Source organism: Rousettus aegyptiacus, unplaced genomic scaffold (genome assembly GCF_014176215.1).
Source record: "Rousettus aegyptiacus isolate mRouAeg1 unplaced genomic scaffold, mRouAeg1.p scaffold_m13_p_12, whole genome shotgun sequence".
Lineage (NCBI taxonomy): Eukaryota > Metazoa > Chordata > Mammalia > Chiroptera > Pteropodidae > Rousettus > Rousettus aegyptiacus.
This window is the reverse complement of record NW_023416287.1, coordinates 80,186,536-80,214,401: the sequence shown is the minus strand read 5'-3', so window position 1 is coordinate 80,214,401 and position 27,866 is coordinate 80,186,536. Positions and strand designations below refer to the sequence as shown.

The 27,866-nt window shown below is 35.4% G+C and overlaps 1 protein-coding gene across 3 annotated transcripts in view; it reads right to left on the bottom strand.

Annotated features, from left to right (window-relative positions):
- Nucleotides 1-27,866, bottom strand: part of LOC107502171 (mucin-2) — an 81,329-nt gene that overhangs the window by 14,475 nt on the left and 38,988 nt on the right. For 2 of the 3 annotated variants that reach the window (XM_036230058.1, XM_036230059.1), the window contains 2 exons: nucleotides 3,566-3,767; nucleotides 2,401-3,002 (listed from right to left, as the gene is read on the bottom strand). In XM_036230058.1, coding sequence (XP_036085951.1) covers nucleotides 2,401-2,457 — 57 coding nt within the window. In that variant the 5' untranslated portion in view covers nucleotides 2,458-3,002; nucleotides 3,566-3,767. Of the gene's footprint in view, nucleotides 1-2,400; nucleotides 3,085-3,565; nucleotides 3,768-27,866 lie in introns of those variants that run through there. The other variant, XM_036230060.1, reaches the window with a different exon arrangement.

Below are 27,866 nucleotides of genomic sequence, written 5' to 3'. Positions count from 1 at the left end.
AATTGAAAACAAAACAAAAACAATAGAAAAAATTAATGCAACAAAGATATGGTTCTTTAGAAGGTTAATAAAATTGACAAACTCCTGGCTAGACTCACTAAAGAAAAAAGAGAAAGGACACAAATAAACAAAATCAGAGATGAAAGAGGGAAAATTGCAATTAATGTTGCAGAAATACAAAGGAACATGCAAGAATACTATGAAAAAGTTTATAATACCAAATTTAATAACCTAAAAGAAATGGACCAGTACTTAGAAAAATACAATCTTCCTAGACTAACAGACCAATTAGCAATATGGAAATTGAAAAAAAATCATCAGAAATAATGATGGAAAACTTCCCTAACCTGGTGAAGGAAATGGACATAAAACCCCAGGAAGCTCAGAGAACTCCAAAAACCAGGGCTCTAAAGAGGCCCACACCAAGACAGATCATAATAAAAATGCCAAAGGTTAAATACAAAGAAGAAATCTTAAAAGAAGCAAGAGAAAAGCAAATAGTTACCTACAAGGAAACACTCATAAGTCTGGCAGCTGATTTCTCAAAAGAAACTATGCAAGACAGAGGGCTTGGCACAAAATATTTGACATTATGAAGATCCAGGATCTACAACCAAGAATACTTTATCCAACAAAGCTATTATTCAGAGTCGATGGACAGATAAAGAGCTTCCCAGACAAAAATATGCTAAAAGAATTCATCACCGCCATGCCAGTATTACAGAAAATGTTGGAAGGACTTCTTTAAGAAGAAAAAAACAAGTATCAAAAACAGGAATAAAGAATGGTCGCAACTACTTTCCTATCAATAAGTACCTCAAACAGAAAAGAATTAAGTGCTCCAACTAAAAGATAGAATGGATGAATGGATAGGAAAACAAGACCCCTACATACTGCCTACAAGAGACTCACTTCACATTAAAGGACACACACAGACTAAAAGGAAGGGGATGGAAAAAAATATTGCTTTGATGAACCTAGAAGGTATTTAAGCCAGATGGACAAAGATAACACTATATGATTTCACTTATATGCAGAATCTAAAGAATAAAAAGAACAAACTAATCAAAAACAGACTCACAAATATAGTGAACAATTTGGTGATGGACAGAGGGGACGGGAGTGAAGGGTCTGGGAGAACAGACTAAAAGGCTAAACAAATTAGTAGCTGATGGATGGTCATGGGGATGGGGGGCATGGCATAGGGAATGCAGTTAGCATTAATATGTTGGCTAGGTGGAGGGTAAGAGGAGTGAAGGAGCAATTGGGGAAATCATTTTATGAACTATATAGATGTCTAACCAATGTACTGTATACTTGACACTAATCTAAAAAAAAATTTAGAATTATCTTGTTCTAAGAGATTAAATATCTCTTCCATCTTCAAAAAAAAAAAAAAAGAATTCAGCATTGTTTAGGAAAATCTTCAAGGTGACTAATTTCTTACTAAAAGGACCTTTTAATCTGGATATCATGACACTGTGAAGACACAGTGACAGTGTCTCAAGGCCAGAGGAACCATGAAGAACATCTTCAGGGGACGAGGATGCTGATATAGAATCAAGAAAATAATTTCTCTGCCCTGTAACTTCCTTGTTAGGCATGGAGACAAAACTATTTTTCCTCACAAAATCTAACTGTCCATTCAATCTTATACTGATTTCATTCAGCACATTTTCATTTCTATTTTCAATATCAAGGACTCTAGTCAGACATGCACAGTTATATAAAAGGCAATCATAAAACACACAATACTAAATTGTTTCTTTTAAAAATATACACAAGTCGAATAATAGTGTATATAATTTAAATCTAATAGTTCACCTTAATATAATTCTTTAACAACAACAAAAAAGACCTAAATAGTTAAGTAGAGGACAAATTAAAGGGTTTGCCAGATAATTTGCTTCCTAAGCCTACTAAACTTACAAGATTATCTTCTGACTTTCAAAAATATGTAGAAATCTTTGCATTCTGACAAGTCTACACATTACACTAAAAAACTAAGCAGTGAACACAAAAACCTATATATCATGATTGAAAACATAATTTGTTTGCAATCAAATGCAGATTTGTTGGCTTATATTTGAATTATGATACGCACAGAGAATTATTTGAACAGGCTATTAAACTGTTACCCAAAATAGCTAATATATTACACTAGTAAGTATAAAAATAAATGTTTCAATTATGCATATGCTACTGGGCAGAAAAATTTTAAATAATTCTAATAAATAAGTAGTAATAAAATAGTTAAAAATGTCTTCCATGTAAAACTTTAAGAATTCCTTTTAGAAAAGAATCATGTTGTAATAAAAAAAATATTACAGTTGTATAAATATTGAAAACAAGACTCTGAGCTATCAGAACATATGTCACAGAGGCGCCACCAGTACTCACCGGCTGGTTTCCAGAGTGTTCAATATTCACTACGTATTTCCCATGTTTTCTGTCCATTTTTCAGCTGCCACTATCACAAGCTTAACTCTCAAAACATTTTTCAGCCTGTTCATTGCCCTTTATAGCTGCAATCTTGAGAAATAGTTGTGTCGATTAAATTAAACCTACTATGAGACATCGGTGCCAGTGAGGATTAGACTAAATAAATAATTATTCTTTATGTGGGATCCACCTTAAAGGAAGAAGTGGGGTGTTAAGGCAATTACATAAGAATATAAGAAAATCAATTCCACCTCTGTGATTACACTCTTAGTACTGCTCCACCAAGCAACCTGCCTGGGAGAAAGAAACTGCAAGCTTGTGACTCTTCCCTCTCTCCTATCACCTCATTTCACAGAACCCTTCCTTCTGGCCTCAGCAATAGCCCAAGGTCGAATTCAAAAATACGTGAATGTTGCTGTTGCTTCTTTATTAATCAGACATGAACATCTTTCTTCTTATTGGCAGCATCTTTTAGGCGCTCATGACCCACTGCTCATCAAGTTTTGAAATTCTCAGGTTCCTCCTCAGCATTAAAACGTCCCCAGTCAACTCTCTCTCTGCTGTTAAAACAAAAACTCATCTTACCTAACTCATACTTCCTCAAGCCCCAATCCAATACAGATGGTTAATCTGATGAACACATCTCTTTGAATGTATTCACCAGGGTCCCTTTCTTGTCCCTTCTTGTGGGATCTATTTGGCATGGTGATCCAAATTTCTTCTCATTCTGTTTACAATTCAGTAACAGAACACATGGGTGGCTAGGGCTCTTCTAACTTCTGCAAATTTTACTCAAAGGACTTTTTCTGTAGAAATCTTTGGCAGGATCTAAAAGACGGTTGGCAAGATTTAAAAAATAACTTTTTACCTTAAATGAAAAGTTATCAATCAGTTCCCAACACATGTATTCAGGGAATCCCAAATAAAATTGGTGCGGAAAGTTGTTTGTGAAGAATGGTGCTTATATAAATGAAAAGTCTAAAAGTCTTTTGAGTAGTAATTAATCTACAGATAATGTCTGGCAAATGAAGCAACAAAGACAAACGACTTACTTATTTAAAATGTCTCTTACAGCACATTTTATCTGACCAGATATCAAACAGGTTTCAAAGATAAGAATTACCTGATAATAGAGCTGCAAGAAGTCTGAGAGAGCTTGTAGTTCAGCCTCATCATTTTAAGGTTGAAGAAATCTATGTCCAGAGAGGGGAAGTGATAAACCAGTTGTGCAGCAGAACCCAGTTTCCTTTTCAGTCTAATATCCCCTCCATAACTATTGACTTTGTAGAAACATGGGCAGCCCAGTCGGAAGTCAAGCAATTGTCCTTTTGAAAATAAAGTAAGATGAAAATGTCAAAGACATAGAGTTGGAAAGGATTCTAGATGGCATGCCTAGATGGAGTGTCATATACCTGGACACATTTGAGATGTTCTGAAACAGACTTTTAGGTGCCGGATCTGAGAGTCTGACTTTTTGGGCAGATGGCAAATAATCCTCATTTGAACAATGTTTGAGAAATACTTTAAGAAACAATATATCTTAGGGTGGTCGTGGAGTGTCTTCATATCTTTAGGAAGACAACTGTGTATGTGAAGAAAGCTCCATTTTCTTAAATTTAAAAAAAATGGGTAAGTTTTTAAGTCGCTTATTCACTCAACAAGCAGTATTGAATCTCTTCTATACCCAAGCATTATGTAAGGTGTTGCATGTTCACTGGTGAATAAATGAGTCAAGATCCTGCCCTCCTGGAGCATAGTAAAACATAAATGGATCATTTATTGAAACATTTCTTGATCATTTCTTCAGTTCTATTTCAAATTCATTCTTTAGCTAAAGGTTTCCATTGCCATTCCATTACTCACTAGAAGCAAAGTAAAGTGGCCCTAGAGTCTACGGAACATAAAACACATGAAAAATCTAGGGAAGGGATTTGTTCTAAGGGCGAATAAGACACAGACAGTGCTTTACCACTCCATACTGAAACCAATTCAGTGAAACTGAGACTTCTGGGACTGTATAAGCAGAACTAGCATATAATTTATCACTCCAAACCAAAATACTTTTGTGAACAAAAGGAAGCAGTATCAATCCCATGCAAGTAAGGGCATGTGGTCACTTCGCTATGAGGAACCCATGTGAGTTAGGAGATTCACTAGTACTAACCATGACCACTGGAGAACCCAATTCATTTAAAAATCAATTTCATATCTCTAGTGAACACATATTTCAATTGAAAAGAATATACAGATTTCACTTGAAATTTTAAAAAATCTGTTGTGGCACTGTGGCACTAAGACACATATTTAAATTTTGAACTAGAATTTCATAACCATTGAGCATGTAAAATTTCACACTATCATTAAGTCGCCAACAAAATAACATCATACTCCATCCTCACTATCATTGAACTGATTAACTGTTGCAAGAGCCAAAGTAAGAATAAACAAGTACATTACCATGTACTTGAATTTTGAACTTTCTCTATTATTCCAAAGAACCCTTTCTGTGCTTTCATTCCACCACTGGCCAACAGCTATAGTAGAGTGTACATGGATTATTACAATGTGCAAAGAAATACAGGTTACTCTCATTGGTATGCTAAATACGCTCTTTGATATGTACAGAATTTTTAAGCTAAAAGGATTTAGAACTCTATTAATTGAGAGTGGCTGATAGTCCTTTAACAACTGGTCATTTTTTGAGCCAAAACAATGTGAAGTCTGGTAACATGTTAACCGATATAAAATGAACCACACTGTAGTATAAAGATTACAAAAATTAATTTATTGATCAGGTTACCCACTTCAAACACTTCAGTGGCTGAAATTTCACCAAGATATGATACTAATCAAAATACCATTACATTTCTGCTTTGTCTTTTAGTGTGATGATAACCAGTTTGACAGCTATAGGTCTCTAATCTCTAGAAAAGTTTTGAAGCCAGAACATTATTAGAGTTCATCATGTTGTGTTAAGTGACTGAAATGAAAACCAAACAGACCAGATTTCAAAGACTTCAGTACAATATTTAGACTTTGTGCTTCTTATTAATTTAAATTTGATAAGATAATATTCCATGATGCACAGAAGCTGTAAAAAAAGTTTTGAAGTGTCAGGTCCAAATCGAACTAATGCAATGATCATGCCAAAAAAAAAAAAAAATAGATCAACATGGGAAAGCGAAAAAACTATCTGCAATATTTGTTCAAAAATCCACCAATCTTTCCCCTCCCAACAACAACAAAAAAAACTTCAATAAATTAAGGGCTTGTTTTCCCTCCACATCAGGAAAAGGCTTCAGGAGATTAGTTCAGATGTAGCTGAGATGTAAGAACAAAAAGTTTCATCCCTCATTGAAGAATGTCACTGGGCACACTAATGGGCGCTACCCTCATCTGGGTGGCTTCTGACTCAGCCACATCTTGTCATTAATATTATGAACATTTCTTGTGAAGGGGTGCCCCTTCCAGTGCATACCTCACTGATCATATCTAATCCTCCTAACACCTTCCTGAATTAAGTATCATTACCCATTTTTCTGATGAAATACCAAAGCATTTAGGGACACTTTATGAGTTCCAAGATAAGTTTGTGACTCCCCATTCATTCACCCAAAAAAAATGGTTATTAAATACTTACTATATTGACTATGTCCAATTAGATGCTGAGAAAAAAAGGAGGGGTTGATGGAGGAGGGGAAAGTTTTTAGAAACTTAATCTCATGGATAGAAAAAAAATCAAAAACTACCTAGAGACTCTGGTGACATGCCTCGCGATACATCATGGCAGCATGGATTTTTACTGGCAGCAAAAAAAGAGTAATCCTAATGCCTGGAGCAGATTTGACTACTAGAGAGAGGATACTAGAATTTAGACTCAAATTACATCTCAGGCTTAGAAATTCCTGGGCAGAAGTCAAGACTTTCCAGCCTGAATCTCTGTTTGGGGCTCAGGCAAATGATTTGCATGAAAGAAATCTAAAGAAAAACATCACAAATTCCCAACAGGTACAATTCATTTGGAGAATAATCAGGAGTTTGAGCATTCACTGCCATCTATGTCATGATCTCCCTACAGGCAGCAGGGCTCTAACATCTGGATAGATAAGATTCCAGTCCTTAGGGATAGGAACCAAAAAAAAAAAAAAAAAAATACTTCAAGCGCTATTCAGGGACCAGGGGAAACAAGCTGATTACTAAAACAGGACCTCAGAGAGGAGACTCAAAATGAGTTATAAAGAGGGACTTAAGACTTTTAAACTCCAATTTCATAGTTTGGTTATTGGATCTGGGGCATCATTGACCACAATGAAAATACTAGTCATTCATGCTCTTTGTCAATGTCCTAGCTCAAACTCTTCAAAGACATGATAGAATTGTACTTCCAGTCCTCCTGCTCAGTCTCCTTGAATTCTAATTTATTCTGGCCAGAGTTGTAGGTAGAAGAGAGGTGTGTCACTTTGAGACTGGACTATTTAATGCTAAGACAACTCATAAGCCATGGTCAATGATAATGTCCTACAAAGAGGCCAGGTTCCATTAACCTGAGTCCCAGAATGAAAACAATGATAAATGGAATAGAGCCCATAGATGGCTGGTAATAAGCAAGTATTATAACCAAAAAATAAACCTCTGTTGTTACAAGCTATGGCGATACCCATGCTATTTGTCACTGCAGCAAAACCTAGCCCATGCATCTAATAAAGGGCTCCAAGTGCTCAGCAGTGGGAAATTATACGTCATCTCAAGGCTGCAACATTAGATATTGGGGCATAGTAGAAGACGTTAGACCTCAGCACTGTAATGTTAAAAATTGGGGCTTTAACTATCTGGTGTGCTTCAGTCATGGTGTATCTGGAATTTAGGAAGAATGGAGGTGCTTGAGTGATGTGCCTGAATAGACTCAATTAAGAGGAATATGGTGAAACTGAAAATAAACATGCAGAGAGTGATGTCATTCAAAATATGCATAAAGCAAAGACAGTGACTGATGTAGAACCAGGCCTGTCACTGAAGGTTTCTTAGAGCTGTGAATATTGAGCCAGATCTTAAAGGCTACTGGAAGTGAAGGTAGGCATCATAAGTGAAGGGAGCTTGTGAAAGAGAAGTAGAGTGGGGGAAAATAATATGTGTTATGAGAGAGATGCTGCAGAATAGACTGGTTGTGGAGAACAACAACAGACTTGAGACTCCCTACTAACTGTCAGGCCCTGTATTAAAGATTCTCATAAACCTCTCCTTCTGGTAATCACAGGAGCCTTGTTGTTAGCCTCCCCAGTGTGCTCTCCACCAAGGATTTAATGATCCTTAAATGCCAATCATATGAAGCCATACCTTGTTCAGTACTCTAAAAGATTCCTAATATATGTAGGAATAAATCTCAAATCTTTGACAAAGGCAAAAAGGCCCTGTAAAATCTAGCCCCATCTACCTCTAAACCTTAGCTTGCACTGCCATTCCCCTCCTTCACCCCCCTTCGAACACATTCTTTTTTTTTTCATGAACTTGATGAAAACCTGTGGCAAGGTCTTTGTCCACCTGTGTTATTATCCTTGGAAAGTCATCTTTCACCCTAACCCCTTCCTCAACCTGTTTTTACCCATCTGTGGCAGGCAAAATGATTACCTGCCAAAGGTGTCCACATCCTAACCCCCATGGATAAGTTAGGTTACATGGCAAAGGGGAATTAATGCACAGGTGAAATCGAGATGGCAAATTAGCTGATGTTAAAACTGGAAGATTATTCTGGATAATCCAAGTGGACCCAATGTAATCATAGGGTCCTTAAAAGTGGAAAAGGGAGACAGAAGTTAAGAAGTGAAAGAGATGTGACTATGGAAAAAACGGTCAGGGAGAGATGCACTTATGCTGGTTTTGAACAAGACTCTAGAAGCTGGACAAAGCCAAAAACAACAACAATAACAACAAAACAAACAAACAAACAAAAAACAGGTCGTTCACTCCTAGAGCCCCCAGAAGGAACCTAGCCCTGATGACAATACCTTGGTTTTATGCCAGTGAGACCCAAGTTGGATTTCTGATCTTCAGAACTGTAAGATAATGAGTTTGTATTGTTTCAAGCCATAAAGTTTTACAGCAGCCATAGAAAACTAATACACCATCCTCAGTTTAAATCTCACTCTCTGATTTTAAGTTGGTTCCCAGCACTGTGTTCTTTCTTAGTACTTATTATAGTTGGTAATTATATATTCATTTCTGTGAATATTTATTTAATATCTATTATCCCTTTTGGACTTAAATTTCCACAAGGATGAGCACTATGCAGTTTTGATCATAACTGCATCCCCAGCACCTGACATGTTGCTTTGCACATGGCAGACCCTCAATATTTACAGAATAAATTCAAAGAAGAAATCCAAATGTGTGCAATGCATCTTACAGGTTAAAAAAAAAAAGTTCAAAGAGGTTCAATAATTTACCTAAGGCACATAGCAACTAAGACTCAGGTTGCACCTGCATAGGTCTTTGGCTGGGTCATTCATGATCCATTTCTTAGCAGACCATTCATAAAAAATCACACTAAAATCTATAAGATGGAAGAGAATGAGAGTGAGTCAAATGGGAGATAAAGTGAGTAAAATAAGAGAAGAGCCATGCAAGGACCAATGATGATATTGTGATATGCACTGAGGAGTAGGATTCACCCAGGTCTCTGTATCTACATGAAAAGAAAAGAAATAAACATGTGGGGACAACAATGAGTATAATGAGAGCAACAGAGTGAGAAGGGAGCCGACAAGGAGATTTGACCTCAGGATAGGCCAGTTTGAGGCTAAATGAAGGATGCGCGTTGAAAGGAGACAAGCAACAAGAATGAGCAGTTCAAGTCAAAGTTCATTTGTGCAAAATTGAAAACTCTGCCCTAGGCTCTAAAGTAGATATCAGGTGGAAGGAAACGCAAAGAAACTGAAGCTTCACAAGGTTATAAAAAAAATGTTAAGTGAAATAATATTTCTTAAAACCATCTAGCATAATTCCTGCTCTGGAAATTATACTGCCTAGGTTCAACTTTGTACTCAGAAGTACGTGACCATTGGCTTACTACCGTGATCTAAGTCAACACTTTTCTCATTTGGTGTTAACACAAGGTCAATGTCACTATTTGAAGTTAGGAAGTCTGCAGGTGTCCAGAAACCTAAAGTGCCTGAAATAAAATGAAGAAAAAGTTTTCTGTCCCACCTCTTCTAACCCACAGGCTCTTTGCTTAGCACTGTTGAAACTAATTCTGGTATAAAGCCAACAGCTACCTTAAAAGGGAGACTAGATAAGAAATATAGTTTAGGAAGAAGCAGCATAGTTGACCTTGTGTGGGAGGGAGTGAACTGCAGGTGCCAGGAAGGGGATGAGGCGATGGGATAGATTAATAGCCCCAAAGTGGATTTTCAAAAAATAACAACAATATAAAGTCAAGTTTCAACAGTGCCTAGACTGAGAGGGAAACAAGGAACAGAGAAAAGAACATACTATGGTAACAGCTGTGCGTAGGAGGGGATGCCAGACTCAGGAGCCCTTCATGGACCCAAGGGAGAAGGGGAGGGCCATATGATCCATCATCTGCTTCTCTGCGGACTGCGTTAGCTCCCCTCCCCTGATGGAACAGGTGTGAGAAAGACAATAATGAAAGGTATATGCCAAGCAACCTGAGTCCTGGTCCACTGAGCCCCTCTGCATGTCTGGGAGGCCCTAGAACAGATGCAGGAATCCTGCAGGTCTGGGTGTCTTATAACAGTATTAACATAAGGAGCAGAATCACACCTCCTTCATATCTGTGAGTAGTAGAAACCGTTTTTACACTGTAAGTACACAGAACTGTATTTTGAACTTATAGCTTGCTCTCCGGAAACCAGGGAACCATGTGCAATGAAAAGTGAAAACGTTCTCAGAAAGAAATAATAATAAAGGTAATTCCTCTTTAGCTTCCTTTATTCCTATGTGTTTTCAGTCCATTCTCTTATCTTCTATCACCTACGTATTCAAAGTAAACAGTATAACTTTGCCTTTGCAAATAGACTAGGTATTCAAAGTGATTCTTAAAGCACAAATGTACTATAACCTATGTATCCAAATGAGTGTTATCCTTCTCAAAGTGATGGTATTGACAGTTCTCAAACACATCAAGTCAACGTATTGAATGTATTTTTTAATATATGAAAAAGTAAATTACTCACATATCTTATTTATCGACTGTGGTTTAGAATTCTAAAAACCTAAAACAGTGGCAATTCCAAGAACACAGCCTTTTACTCTCCCCTTCTACCTCACAGTGACCCTCAATTTTCAGGTAAAAGGCTCGCCAGCAGAGTCCCAAAGGTTCAGATTTGCACAGATGATGTCATCCACGGGGCCTTTGTCTCCAAAGTAACAGAGTAAGCCAAGAAAAACGTCATGATCTCTCTAAACTTCGTGATTCTAAAATTCTAAGTATTGTTGGTCTTTTTGTTTGCTTACTTATTCATTTGCCTGTTTGTGTAAAAGAAAAAAAAATACCTCTCCTTTAAAAGGAATCTACCTCTGACAACTTCCAAATCAGGAAGGTGATAAAAGCCCTGGACTTCTGGAAGGGTATAAGGAGATGTACACTGGGTGGTCACCTGACTCATGCATATCCTTCCAAAATGCTATACAAGTACTTGGGGCTTGCATCCTTCAGTGAGTAAAGAATACTGGATGGTCAATGGAGTAAATGGCCACTTTTGCAAGACAATGAAGAAAACAAGCTAGAATCTGTTAGTTCAACACTTGGATTTCATGGTAGCTGCATAGAAAAAGAAAAATGGCTAACTCCATCTAATATCCACGAGACAATATTGGAAAGTAATTGGAACTGAGTAACTACCCTTGCAATTCTAAGTGAACGTAAGCCCATATATTATATCTTTTTTTAAAAGAAATAACCTGGGGGAATATTTAAATTTCCATCACATCAATGAATATATTTATTGCATCTCACTCAAGATGCATTATACATTTTGAGACACATGGAAAAATGTCAACACCTTCTCTGCCCTCTGTCCCACTTGGGAGAGAAAAGATACGAGCATATAAAAAGGTAAACCCTAACAGATTTAAGTAAATCTTGAGACAAATCAGAAAAACTGATACAAGGCTATGTTTGAATGGTTAATTTTATGACTAGCACTTTTTTCTAAATTTGAGGGAGGGAGAAAGAACTTCAGATGGCAGTGACTTTTATAGAAGTGGCAGAATTTGAGATGGAACCTGATAGAAGAAAGAGTATGAATTAAGGTAACACTGTGACTAAAAGCTATATACACAGAAGGGTATCTTGAAGAATGTGATGGATGATACCTGGAAATCACTGGCTTCTTTTACTTTTTAATACAGCCTAGGTAAACCCTCAGGACATTCTGGCTCCATCACTTACTATGTGACCTTGAGTAAGACATTTAACCCCTCTGTGCCTTAGTTTCTTAATATGTAAAATGAAAATTATAATAGTAATAACCAACTTAAAAGACTATTTGTAGGAAAAGAATGAAATAAAATATATAACATGTGTAACATATGTTTATTGTCTGGTAGGTATGATATTACTGTTAGCTACTGTCATGGTGTTACTATTAATGATGGCAATGATCATGATGATAATGATGATATAAGGAAAGCATTTTTTCAGTGCCTAATACCCCTCAGAGGTTCACTCTCCCTTTGACGTACCCAGACGACCTAACTAGTATCCTATTAGTTTTCTATTTCACTATTTTCTTGTTAAAAGCTATACATGTCTCCATGTTTGTAAATCACTACTTTGTCATTTGGCTTGCTTTTCATAATAAATCCACAAAATCAACACCAAACAATATTGATCTACTAGTGTTTCATTATTTTTTCATGTCCCTATATGGTGTAGATTATCACACAAGGCTAAGGAATGTTTCACATATGAAGATGAAAAGTAACTCTACACACCTACCCAAGAAAAGAGTTAAGAAAAAACATTTCTGAAGGTTTTATATGTGGATGTGTTTACATGAGAAATGTTGGATCACACTATAACTTTTATAAGTTTTTTTCAGTCTAAATATAACAATATTTAATTTTTTGTATTGTTCCTTTTTATTTTTATTTTTTATTAGTTTCAAATATACAGTACATTGGTTAGACATTTATATAGTTTATGAAACAATCCCCCTGATTACTTTATCTTCCCTCTGGCTCTACATATAGCCATTACCTTACTGCCGTCTGCACTCCCTATGCCATGCTCCCTAGCCCTGTGTCCCTGTATCAACTACTAATTTGTACTTCTTTAACCCATCACCGCTTTCTCCCAGCCTCCCCACCTCACTCCCCTCTGGCTGTCACCTGATTGTCTTCTATATTTGTGGGAATATTTAAGAATACTCAGTGTATTAAAACTTCTATTTTTTTTTCTATTTAGCTAGCATGTGTTACTAATATAGTTATCATTTATTGAATATTTATTACATGCCCTGCACTATACTAAGTTTCTTACCTACAATATTTCATTTGCTTTTCATAGCAGTGCATTAAAGAGGTTTTATTGCCAAATTGTGACAGGTAAGGAACTGGAATACAGAAACTTCTGTACAAGATGAATGAGTGGTTAACTCTGGATTCACACAGACATGTAATACTGCAAAGCCTATACTTGTTAACATTACACAATTTTATTCAATCAGATAATGAATAATTTTATTTTTTAATTTTTATTTTCAATTAGAGTTGACATTCAATATTATTTTATATTAGTTTCAGGTGTACAGCATAATGGTTAGACATATAATTTACAAAGTGATCTCCCTAATTAGTCTAGTACCCACCTGATATTATACATGGTTATTATAACATTATCAACTATATTTCTTATGCTGTACTTCACATCCCTAAGACTACTTTGTAACTACCAATTTCCACTTCTTAATCCCTTCACCCTTTTCACCCAGCCTCCTAACCCCCCTCCCATTTGGCAATCACCAGTTTGTTCTCTGTATCTATGAATCTGTTTTCATTTTGTTTGTTCATTTATTTCATTCTTTAAATTCCACATACAAGTGAAATCATATGGTATTAGTCCTTCTCTATTTGACTTATTTCACTCAGCATAATACCCACTAAGTCTACCCACGTCATTATATATGGTAAGATTTCATTTTTTTTTTTATGGCTGAGTAATGTCTCATTGTATGTATGTACCACAACTTCTTCACCCAACTGTCTACTGATGGGCACTTAGGTTGCTTCCATATCTTGGCTACCGTAAATAGTGCTGTAGTGAACACAGGGGTGTATATATCTTTTCAAATTAGTGTTTTGGCTTTCTTTGGATAAATATCCAGAAGTATAATTGCTGGGTCATAAGGTAGTTCTATTTTTAGTTTTATAGGAACCTCCAAACTGTTTTTCATAGTGACTAAACCAAACTGCAATCCCACCAACAGTGAACAAGAGTTCCCTTTTCTCTACATCCTCTCCAATACTTGTTTTATACTTATTGATAGCCATTTTGACAGGTATGAAGTGATATTTTATTGTCGTTTTAATCTGCCTTTCCCTACTGATTAGTGATACTAAGCATCAATAATTTTATTTTAACCATTAATAATATTTAATGCTTAAGGTCTTTAAAATATTTCTAACAGTATAAGATAAAGATGTAAGTTCCTCATTATTTTAACATTTAATGTACTATATCATTAGGTCTGTGTCAACATTAAACTGTCGGCAGTTAACATTTGTAACCACTACAAAAACATTTTTGTCACTACCTCTCCACTAAACGTTTCTATAAAAAATAATTGTACTAGGAGTTTCATTCCACATTTGTTCTACTAATAAATTGTTGCTTAGGTGGAAAAACAAAGAAACACAGCAAGAGAGAAGAATGCAAATATTGAAAACAAAAATAACAAACTATATTATATATGTATAAGATTTAATTATTTCTCCAAAAACTTACTGGCAGTCTTTCAGTTGTCTTATACACATGAAAATTTCTCTGTAGTTCTTGTCCACACTCAGGTCCTGAATATGTTGAAAATAATTCTAGAATTTGTCATTTTACACTAGAATGTTTAGGTTTGGATGTGCAGAGGGCCGTGTTTAATTGGATGTCATCTGTTACAAAGCATCTAAGCAGATATGAATTAAGTAAACAGATTAAGTGGATTAGAAATCATTCCATATACTGGATACCATCCTTCAAAATGGATCTGCTGGTTTTATCTACTTCCTTCCAGTTATAGATATTTTAGGGCAAAATTTTCTTCTCTACTACCACCCTAGTTACAAATAAGATCACATTCTTGAGGACTTCAACATATGAATTGAGAGGGTGGAGCATAACTCAACTGATAACCTTCAATATCCTTTGCCTAACATCTTAGCTGGCCTTCAATTTTAATATTCTATTACACTACTATCTGTCTTTAGGAAGAAGTCATGATGAGAATTATTACCTCATTTCACCATTTATAAGTTGTAGGTAGGTCCTTAATGAAGGTCTATAAACTTGTCATTAGCCAATTATACATGAAAAAGAAGCGGAATCGTTTCAGCCTTCATTAAAAAGTGTTACTCTGTCCCATTTCAATGCACGGCCAAGATCTGATATAAATCTAGAAATGAAAATAAACTGGAAAACAAAGTCTTGTCTCTTTCCTGATAAGTTGTAACATGTAACTATCTAAAAAAAATTACATATAATTATATATAATATGCAAAAAAGCAGCAGCAATGTTTAAGAATGCTCTGTGTTATCCTAGAGAACAGAACAGGAGAAGACCAACAACTTTGGAGTCGCACAGAACTTAGTTTGATTTATAGTTCTGCCATCAAAGGGTATGTGCATGTCTCAATTTTTATAGATTTCACCAAATTGATCTCTATAGAGTTTGTATCCATGACACTATCAATCTTTCCATATTTTGCAAAGCTGACAGGTATAAAATCATATCTCATTGTAATTTTAATTCGTGTCTTTTTAAGAGAAACTGATAATAACAATATTAGAGGGATCTTGGCCATTTGTCATTTCTTCCACTGTAAATTGTCTATTTATATACTTTTCTCATATTTCTGTCACTTATTTCTTTTATTATTTATTATTATTAACTTTTTTTACATGGCTGTGAATCCTTTGTTTTTTCTTTCAGCATATTAGTTCAGGACAAAAATTCTGGTGGAAAAATGATGAAATAAAATTCTATTTCTGACATTTTTTAACTGTGTTTCTGCTCAAGTTACTTAATCTTCCTTTGCCTATGTTCCCTCATATGCAAATATTGATATTAAGAATACTTACCAACTAGAATGTTGTGAGGATTGAGAGAAAGACTATAAAGTGCTTGATCAGTACTTGGTACATAGCCATCACTCAATAAACACTAGCTATTAATTTGTTTCAAAAATCCTCAACCTGGTTCCTCATCTATAAAATACAATGATAATAGCTACACCTTAGAGTTATTGTGGAGATTAAATAAGATAAAATAAGAGGCTTAGGACAGTAAGAGACCCTAATAATAAAACATCTGTTTTCATCATCTTGCCTTAAAAATTGTTGTGTAACAAAGAATGTTATAGCTTCTGGCTATATGCTGCTATTTGCACCTGCTACTTAAATAATAGCGAGAACTTACATTTCTTGAGCACTTCATATATGCCAGGGATCAGACTAACTGCTTCATGCATATTGTCTCATGTAATTCTCAATACCTATGAGGTAGATACTGGTATCATCTTTGTTTTATAGATGAAGATACTGGGATATATATAAATGTAAAACTTACCCCAGGTCACATGTTGGTAAGTGGCAGAATAGAAAATGAGACTAGAGAATCTGACTCCACAGCTTATAACCTTGACCACTGTACTATGCTAATCAACTGGCCGTAATAAAACCTAAAAGAGCTTTGTCTTTGCTTTTAGAATATAGTGTCCAATTTTAGGTATAATTTAAAAAAGAGGAATAAAACATGTGAGATTAGGTTAAATTTTCTGTGGTAATTGGTAGTCTGCCCAACATAGAAATGTAACAGTCTTTCTAAGTTAGATTAATTTGTGACCTCCCATAAAATCTTACATGATTATCAATTATCTTTCCCATGATAAGTCTACCAAATAACAAAAAGTAGAAATAGAAAAAAAACACAACAATTTGTTTATAAATAATATTTATTTAGAAATAAATTCTAAAAGTAATTCTGAGATTGAAATTAACTATCAAAATAATCTGCCTATATATAGGATCTGGGGAATCTTATGTTGTGTTAAAGTGCCATCTGCAGCAAACATTGAAATATCTGCACAAAATGTGTTTGTGGAATATTCCTTTCCATGTTTATTTCAATAGCAATGCCTTACATTAAGCTCAACTCCATCAGCCACAGTCCATTTTTACTCTGTGGTTATTTCCATTCATTATTAACAGCTTCTGGAATGCAGGGACTATTTTTGAAAGGAAATGAGCCAGTCAGACATATCTGGAGGCTTCACAGATGGCATTTTTTAGAATAGTTTTGTTTTCATTTTGCTATTGAAAAGTCCTTTTAGACCCCTTTGCAACATGCAATAATGAGCTCACATTAACTGATACATGATGTGTGCTTCTGCTATTTTTCCTTTGCTTCACTTGGCAATTAAACACATGATTTCCCTGCAAATGACTATAATTTTTTGCTTCCATAATATTTATGTCAACTCCAGAGGAGCTGGGAGTTGGCATCCTGAAAACCTGACCATCTGAGGCAATGGCAGCAGCTTGCAATTTCATCTGTATCCACTAATTACTAGATGATCAGAACACCAGAAATAAAAAAATCATATGCTGAAAACCCATAATGTGTGCCCTCAGCTGGCTAAATCAGTAATTTAAAGCCATGTGCAAATAAGCACATAACTTTCTGAGTGATTTATTGCTGTTTTGGGAATACATACTGAGCTTTGAAAATATTTCATTTGACCTGAACTACAATCTTCAAGCACCACATATATTTGTCAAGAGGTCTGCTGAAGCAGTCCTTTCTTGTGCCAAAAGGTATGATCAGAACGCAGGTTCTGTAGAACTGTCAGTGAGGTTATCTGAGAAAGGTAGCACTCAGTTGAAGACAGAATTCATACACTGAAACGTCTGTGGTTCTTTGTATTTCTGCATTTGAGCATCATAGAAAGAATATAATGTGGGGTTTAAGCTTTCGTTGCATCCCAGGAAGTGCCAACTCCCTCTTTTCACACTCTAAGTTCACTAGGCCTTAAAATGGTGACCTAGCCCAATAGCCTCATTTTTGCATATAAGAAAATTGATCTCAAGAGAGGCGAAATTATTTTCACCCTAAATTACATGCTTAAATAGTGGCAAAGCTGAGCTCGATCCCGGCTCTATCATTCTTGAGTCATTTCTACCTTACTACCCAGGGGCCTTGCTGTGATTATGGCTGTCTCCTTGCCTCGGTGGGGAGAGAATGACCTGGCTAGTTGTACAGGGCTTCCCCCACATGCAGTGATTCCCCTGTCCACCAAACAGATCCCCAGGCTGTGGCCTAACAGAGCTCTTCCCTGTCCTGCACTTTGTCCCACATCTCTAAGTTTCATCGAATTTTTACAATTAGTAGCTATGGACTATTCCACTAAATAAACATACATTGAAATTTACACTCTCCAGGCCCTAGAGATATAAAAACAGCATACAGTCAATTCTTGTTATTCTCAGTAGTTATGTTCTATAATATAACTGCAAACACCTAATTAGCGAACACTGGACAATTGCTTCTAGAAGAAATAAAGGGTGAGGTTTCTGGAAGCCTGTGGTGACATTTTTAACAACTAATCAATGCATAACTTTGTTTTATATTTGTTTAAAGATATTTTACTTAATATACACTGTTGACTCATTAACATTGAACTCATGGCCAACGGCACTATAATTCATGCCTGGACAAAGCTTATCTAACACATGTACTTTGTCCATAATGAGCATCATAGCCTTTCTGAGCTTAAGAATGCTAGATAGCACTTTAGCACTGCACTTGGGGGACATTTCAAACAATATAATCACCAAAAGAAAAAGCACAAAAATGCAAAAAAGATGATGGCACTACATAGAACATGGAAATACTCTTGACAGTTTGATGAATGAAACAAGAAGGCGAAGTGTCTCCTTGCTCCATCTCAGCTACAAACATGCACATCAAGAAACCAAAATTTTCAGCACTCTGCTCATGTCCATGAATGACTGCAAAAGTGCTGTAAGTGCTGATTTGGGATCAGAAATAAATTTTAGTGAGTAGGTAAATGTGCATACAGGGAATACAAGAATAATGATAATCTGCTGTAGTCCCAACTACTGATGAAGCCACAGAACTAAGGGCTGTAAGAGTCAGAGGACAGAAGACAAACAGGAAGTAAGAGTAGCCAGGGAAAATGCTGGGCGGTGGTGGGATTGGAGGGGAACTTAAGATGGTTTCATAGAACTGACGGGTTCTAAAAAGACAAGAGAGGATAACCAAGCTGATTGTTTGGTTTTTTCCTCTTAACTCCCTAGTACAATGAGATGATCATGTTTTCTTTCCTCTGAAAAATCTTTGTTTTAAGGGTCTTGCTACCTTAATACAAAGATGGAGGAGTTATTAGTGCAGGGCCAGTGGGGAATGTAGTTTAGAACACCTTTCATCTTATATCATATGATTAATAGAGCAAAATATATTCCCCTGAATGTCAAATGTAGCAAGGACCATAGAATAACCTCCACTGTAGCAACCACTAGCTGAACTGGAAAAGTATGAAAAAGTGGAGCCTCATGGTTATTGTCTGAGAGTTAAACAACAAAAGGATGTATATTTGGATAACCTGGGGTAGGTCATGAGATGCCACAAAGGGGCCCTATAAACCTTATTCATGAGTTGAAACTCAGAACCATCTATACAACCCTTTTCCAAAAAATAACTCAACCATTAATTAACTACTAGAAGGCCCCCATATATTATTGATATCAAATTTGTAATTGAATCATTAGACCAAAAGCCTGTGCTCCTTATGAAGACCCCTGTCACTAGTGGGCTGTTAAATAACTATCACTAGCTCACTGTACTGGATACTAAAATCCTAGCAGTATTCACTGAATTCATGATTATTCCAGGGTTAGCTAGCCAGACTGATGATTGCTCAGACACTTCTAAAGTCCTCCTGCCCCATGCAGAAAAAGAGAGAAAAGACTGAAATTATTATGTTAGTCAAATGTATTACTTATAAGCTGATTTTGTCAGAATTTGATGGAACTAAAATTCAAAATTGATAGTCAAAGTGGAATTTAGAAGCTATCAATCAATGTTGACTTACCAAACTACTTCCTTCCCTGTACTCCCTCCCTCTTTCTCTTCTCTTTTCCTCTCTACTCTTAATACTAAATCAAAAGTAACATTTAGTAGTAGATGTAGAAATCCCATTATATATCCTTTTAAAATTTCTTTATCACTCTGGTTATTTTGGGTTAAGATATCTAAAAAGTGTATCTCTAAAATAATCCCTTAGCTTAAATGTTCTATATACTTGAATAGAGTCCTAAGAGTAAATATTATAAATATATCAGCATATAATTCAGAACAAAATCTAAAATGTATCTGGAGGAATAAATGATAAGAGCATTAAAGTTCTAAAAAAAATTTTAATAGGCACTAAAAGCATTTGAAACCATAATTTAGAAAATATTTTGCATGCTGCTCCCAAATACAGAGATTTAATAGAGCACAGTGAAGTCCAGGAATAGACCTAAGTATATATAACTTAACACATGACAAACAGGGAATTATAAATGGCTCTATTTCAATAGATAACTGCTTGAAAAAATAAATAAGTGAAATTCTTACCTCATACAATATGCTAAAATATAACAGCTAAATTGCAAAGTTAAATGTAAAGAAGGAAATCGCTGGAAGAAATATTAAGCCTGAATTTTATAGTATGTGAATTATATCTCAATAAAAAAGGCAATTACAGCAGGGGAAAAAAAAAGAAATATTAGGCCTGTACAATGAGAGACAGCATCCACTTGACTCACATGGTTGACTATACAACTCAGAAAATCCCTCCCACTACAAAACACCAAGAAATGATTTATAGAATGGGGGCAGTGGAATAGGGAGACTCTAGGCTAGAGTAGAAAAAAGGCATTGAAGCCACAGCTTCCATGAAGGGTGAAGGCATCATCTTGAGTTGATTGATTTTAATGGCCTCAGTGAGATCAGAGTGAAAACCGAAGCGGGGATACAGGACTGAGATCCCTACAAAAGCGCTGGGGTTGGGATGGAAGGCAGGTGGTCAATGTGATTAGACTATCTGTGTTTGCTAATTGGCAGTAACTGAAGTTAGGTCTGAGAGGTAGGGATGCTATCTTTCTTAATGATGATATTTCAAAGGGATGGCTTCCAGGTCTCTGAGACAGACAGTCCTGGGTTGCGCAACTGGCAAGAGGTTGGGAAAACATTTCAGAGGGACAAAAAAAAAAAATTTAACTTGAAAGCTTTCTAAAGTAAAGGCTCTAATAAAAGGGAGGTCAGGGACCTATAATCAGTCAGAAAGTCTGTCTAAAATTGTCAGCTGAGGGGAATGTTAAGGCCATCTTGGTCAGGTATGATGGTATGGTTAAAAACTGGCTCTTGGAAGAGGGGCCTGAACTATAACATTTCACAATTTACAGAGTGTAAATATTCCCACCATGGTCAATTTCATTTACCAAAGTGATGTCACTGAATGCAGATTTGGGAAGACTTGGTGACAGCTCTTGTGAGCCAGTAGGAGACATATTAAGTGAAAATTGCACAATGTTAAAATCCAGAATATTATTGTATTTTTAAATATGTATATGTTTGAAAAAATTTACATAAGCATATTCACAAGCATGAAGAAAAGTGTAGAAGAATACACAGCAGATGGTTAATAGTTTACTCAACAGGATGGGAGTGAGGAGATTGCCCTTATTTTTTTTTAATTTACCTCTATGTTGCTTTTCTAATTATAATGAGTATATACTGTTTTATAATATAAGTTTCATGATTAACGAGAATATAGGCTCTTCCTTCCTATACTCTCCCCCTTTTTCTCCTAGCCTAAGGGGACATTACCTCTTTGATATTAGAACTTCGTTCATTTTGGCTGTTGAAAGAAAACAAAGCAAAACAAAAAGATGAAGAATAAACAATAACAAGAAAAAAAATCCCCTTGAAGACTTTGATTTAGCAAAATCTGTTAATCCAAAATTTATATTCCTTAGCTAGAATAAGCAAAAAATAAATAAAAATAATAATAAATCACTGATTAGTTATTTTCTCAGAGTCCTTACATAGCTCCCAATTAAGGACATTGTTTCCCATGTCAACTGTCCCCTTCCAGGTGCTCAGGCCAAAAACCCTCATATCATCACTAACTCTTCCATTTCAATCACAATTCATATGTGATCCACTAGAAAAGCATTTATGGTTTTTTCTCCAAAATACAGCTAAAATTCTGTTTTAACTTCTCACAGCCCCATACCACCACCATGGTTCAAGACACCATCATTTCTTATCGGCTATTCTCCTCCCTTCAGTCTATTCTCAATGCAAGAGCCAGAGTGATTTCATTAATAGAGAAGTCATAACATAGCACTCTTCTGCTCAATGGCTCTAATTGTCTTCCCATCTCCCTCAAAGAGAAACTCAGAAGTCACTAGAACGGTATACAAGGCTCTGCAGAGCCTTGCTCACTTGCTACCATACACTCTTTAACATCGGCTCTTATACCTTTCCCAGACACTCACTCCACTCCATCCACATTGCCTTCCTTGATGCTCCGGGATCATGCCAATCATATTCTAATCTCAGGGATGCTGCGCTCACTATTTTCCACTAACTATATTTATTACTTTCTCACTTCCTTGAGATTTTTCTTCAAAGGTCAGTGTCTCAGAGAGGACTTCTCAGACCTGATTTAAGATTGAGCATGTAAACACATACACAAACATGCCCCTTCATCTGCTTATCTGTTTTATTTTTCTCTAAAGCAATTAAGCAGTTTCTTCCTGAGAGCTTTTTGTCATCTATTGGTTAAACTGAAGGCAGTTAAAAAAATTTTTTAAAAGCCTGTGAATGGTTAGATTTTAATATTAAGTATTGTGCTTTGCATCTTTATGCATCTTTATTTGGCTACTACTAGTTCTATTAGAATCTACACAAACTAAAAATTATTTTGTGAGTCCCTAAACTGTTCTTTTCCCACTACCCTCATTTCAACCTAATGGTTATAATTGTTTCTAATAATAACCATAATTATCCTTCATATTTATATTGGTTTTTCACACATATTATCTTGTTTGGGCCTCAGAGCAATCTCATGAGGTAAGACCAGTTTATCGGGGAGGACATTCAGATTCCCACAGGGTTCAGGAGCTTATCAAGGTCATACAGCTTGCTAAGTGGGAAGAAAAAGTCAGAACTGAAATGGGTCTTGGTTTATGAAAACATGTAAACCAAGATCTTCCTGAAGTGAATTTTCAGCTATTTTTGGTGTTGGTGTTGCTTTTTTTAGAAAAGTGAATTATGACATTATTGATACATTATTGTGAGAATTAGGCTTCAAGAGCATTTTCCTATGAAATTTTCTTGGGTTTAAATAGCTTTGTATGCTTACCAAACAAATAGACATTTAAGTCTCTCTCCCCAAGTTAGCAAAGGCAAGGATTGGGAATTATTCAAGAATGAATAACCCTGGCTTATTGTCTGGAACACAGTAAACAGAAAACATACTTTGATGAATAAATAAAGGAATGCACAGATTTGTTTCTAGCCTTTTCAAATACCTTTATAGAGGCAATGAAAAAAGAACATGCTATAGAAATTACTTGTCTTATTTTATTGAAGAGGAAACTCATGCACAAAAAGTTTACCTTGGGTTAGCATTGTCCAGTAGAAATATAATACAAGCCACATGTCTAGATTTTCTAGTAGCCACGTTTTTTTAAAAAAGTAAAAGGAAACAGTGAAATTGATTTACATGATAACAGTGAAGTCAATTTACATGATATATTTATTTAGCCTAACCTATCCGAAATATTATCATTTGAATATTTAGTAGATATTTCGAAAACTGTTAATAAGCTAGTTTGCATTTTTTCATTCAAATCTGCTGTATATTTTATATTTATACCACATCTCAATCCAGACTAGTTGCATTTCAGGTTTCCACCAGCACTGTGTGGCTAGTGGCTATTGCATAAAGAGCACAACACAGTCAGGGTGTAGCACAGAAAGGACTTCAGCCATCTTCTTTTCTCATTCCTCACCACTCGACAAATATTATTAAGCATCCACCATATATCTGGTATCAGAAATAAAATTCAGGGGAAAAATCACATTGGCCCTCAAACTGTCACATATTTGAGGAACACTGAATCAAAAGACTGAATATACAAATGGACCAAGGTCAGACCATATATGACAATATGACTCTGACCCATAACCTTTGGCAACAACTAGCCGGGGCAGCCAAACCACAGTCATCCTAAAATGGTAAGGACTTGGCCAATGACTGACAGCTTTCCTAATTTTTGCCCTTTTCCGATTCAGAACCAATTAGAGAAAGCCAAATATGGTCCCCAAACTAACTACACAAGACGACATGTTTCCAGTAAGCCCCCCTCTAGCTTCCCCATGCCAACAGGGCATACCTGAAGGCTTCCTTTTTTTCCACTATAAAACTTCCCCACTCCTTGTCTCCTCTGAGTCTCTGATAAACACAGCGATGGCGGCTTATACCCTTGCTACAGTGAATTCTGAATTAAGAGCCTCTTTGTTTTCATATGGGTGGTCTTTGTTTATCTCCAAAATATCTTTGAGGAATCTTCTTAATGACTAAAACAATCAAACATCCTTTGTCAACTTTCTCTGGGAGTTCAATTTTTTCATTTATTTGCATCATTCATCCATGCAATGACTATTTGCTGTGCCCTAGTGTGTGTAAGCCACTATGCTGAGTCTCAGAAACAAAGTAAAGGACCAAGATTCCATCTTTTCTCTCAGCGAGCTTAGAATTTAGCAAAAGCACACACAAACAAATGTTTAGCAACAGTTCTACTAAACACTACAAAGGAAGTCAGTACCTCCAAGAGATATCAGTGCTTTCATGTTCACTGCAGCATTATGCACAATAGCCAAGGTATGGAAACAACCTAAGCATCCATCAGTGAACGAATGGATAAAGAAAATGTGGCATATACATACAATGGAATATTATTTAACCATAATAAGGAAGAAAATCTTGCCATTTGCAACTATGGATGAACCTTAAGGACATTATGCTAAATGAAATAAACCAGACACAGAAAGAAAAATACTATATGATCTCACATATTTGGAATCTAAAAAGGTCGAATTCATAGAAGCAGGGAGTATAATGGTGGTTACCAAGAAGCAGGGAAGTGGGGAAAAATGAGAGATGTTTGTCAAAGGGTACAAAGTTGCAATTATATAGAATGAATAAGTTCTAGAGATCTAAATGTACAGCACAATGACTACAGTTAGTAATACTGTATTGTATACTGGAAATTAACTAAAAGAGTATATCTCAGATACTCTAACAAAAAAAAAAATGTAACTGTGAGGAAATGGATATGTTAACTAGTTTGCAGCAATAAATTCACTATGTATACGTATATCAAAATATATATATATATATGTATAAGGGGTACATTGTACACCTTAAATATGTATAAATTTTATTTATTTTTTTAATTTTTAAAGAAAAAATGGACTACAAATGAAAATACATAATGGGACCTCAACATTTCAATTTTCATAAGATATGAGTGCCACTTCTTCCCAAGACATTTATTCTGCTATTTATTTGAACCTCAACAAATTTTAGGAAAAAGAAAAAATACTATTTTCCCAACAGATTTTCACATTGAAGATCAGACACATTTCTTTACCTCCTTGTTTCCTTATCCCTTTTGCTCATTTCTTACTTTACTTCAGTGGACCCTCCTGAGTGGTTTCTGGCACTCCTTCAGCAAGAGATAGAATGAAAGAGACAAAAAATTTCCTACTAACTAAAATAACTATGGGTTCCTCAATGGTAGTTTAAATAATTCTTCTCTAATATCATGTTTATTAATAGTTCTCATTTTATTCAGACAAAAAAACTGTGCCAAGGTTTGAGCGCATTAAAACTGAAATAATTTTCATTCCTGCTGAATTTCAGGTAGTTCAGAAACCAGAAGTATTTCCTCTTCATTTGCACACTAATTAATATTTATCTAAAATTCTTTTTAAGTCGTGAAAACTATACTTATATTTAACTTTACATCTTTTGAGTGCCATGTGTTTTTCAATGGTTCTATGACTCAATGTACTTTAAATTATATGGATTTTATTTGGCTAAGAAAAACTAAAATAATTAATGGGAAATTTTGGTAAAATAATGTCTCAAGTGTTCTGAGATCTGAAGTCTGCAACTACATGCACCCAACTTAATTTACCTTCATTACAAGTTAAGCAGGTTGCCTGAAAAATTACTTCAGAAACTTTCTTACTTATTATTACATGCATGCTCTTATTCTCTTTTTGTTGCTTATATCCTCGGAATTCTCATATTAAGCAGTCTAACATAAAATCTTGGCTGACTCAACTAATTTGAAGTGAAGATAGAACAGCATATCTATTGACCTCACTTAATGACAGAAAGTCAAGTTTACCTTTCAAGACCATTATTTAAATAGAACATTTTAAATTAATTATTTAAATTAGAAAATTTTAACAGCATTTTATAACATTCTAATGTATATTATCAAATAAAATATGAATATTTTAATAATGTATATTTCTTAAAATACAACTATGAAAATAGAAACTTTTGGATTCTTCCAAATAAAATAACATCAAACACCAAGATGCTATTATTCTCAAAAGAGACTCTGAATTGCTGGATAATTGGAATAAAAGCTATGCTCCAAACAATAACTGTCTGGGAAGAATCAGTTTGAGTTTATATTGTATCATGTTAAAGATAAACTTTCATTCAGAGCTTGGCCACAAATCAGATACTTCTTGGTCCCTGTGAGTTTAGATAATTTTATATCCTCTGAAAATCATTCCACTTTTGTAAAGCAATATGTCACCCTCCAACAATGAACAGAAAACAAATGAGGAATTTATACTGCTATAATCTTCTCTTAGTTTACTAGTTCAAAGAACAATTTATACCACACCTATCTAAGTCATTGTCATAATTGCAAGGACTTCAGTGCAGAATAAAAAGATCATCTTTCCTGGTAGTCTGTCTGGGTCTCACACAATCTTAAAAGGGTTCCCTCGGTTGGGCCTGAGGAGCAAATTCCTGAAGTATGGTGTAACAGAGCACGACAGACAGACAGAGTATAGTTATTAATCCACTGGAGTACTAAGGAAGGAACCACAGAGATCTGAAAAGATTGTCCACAGGTAGCATACATATATGTTCCCCTACACGCTAATATACAAGCTCCCTTTTCTCTCACTTCCTCACAAAAACAATTTGTTTTCCAGAATGCCTCTTCTTGAGAGATGGATCATAAATTCATGAGATATGCATGCTCTCCATCGGTATGAATTTTAATTATTTTTTCCTCCAACTCACTTAATCCTCACTTAGGCTGCTTCCATGACCCCTTCAATCTTGAAGTCTCTGCTTACGTAGTTTTGTGTAAGAGTGTGTGTGTGTGTATCCTGCTATGTTTCTCCTGATTACTTTTAACGTATACGGTGCTCTCCCTTCTCTAAATTTCAATAGTTCTTGCTATCACTGCCTGTCCTCAGACATGTAACATATACTGTTTTGTATTTTTTTCTGTGTGCTTTATCTCTCAAATTGGCCTGGGAACAGAGACCATTACTGCATATTTAGCTGTTACACACAAGAGACCAAAAATAGCTGCAGTGGTAAAATCTACCAAAACAACATTTTCCCGATCCAGAAAAGGGGGAAAAAATTGCATGGACTTACACTGTAGAATTTAGGCTATTAAATTGTACTGCATTAGTTAACAAAATTATAAAAAAACTAAAAACTTTTATCGGAAAGATTTATAATGGATTTAATAAGCTCAAAAGTTCTAAAACAGCACCTTGTTTATGAAGAAATATAGTACCTGAAGAAGCTAAGAGTTCTAGTCTAAAATATATAAAAGAACTTTGTCATTTGGACTATGGGAAATTTTCAAGAGACATTTCAACAAGTCCAAGATATAGTATGAGCCTCAACCAAAATGGACACCCACTTCTCCATATTCTCTTGTAATTCTCTTGGAGCTCTTAGGAAATTTGATTATTCAATCAAGTCCTAACCAGCACTACATCACCAAGGCACAAATTAAGACCCAGAACCCAACAGTATCTTTTTTTTTACACATCCTTGTTTAT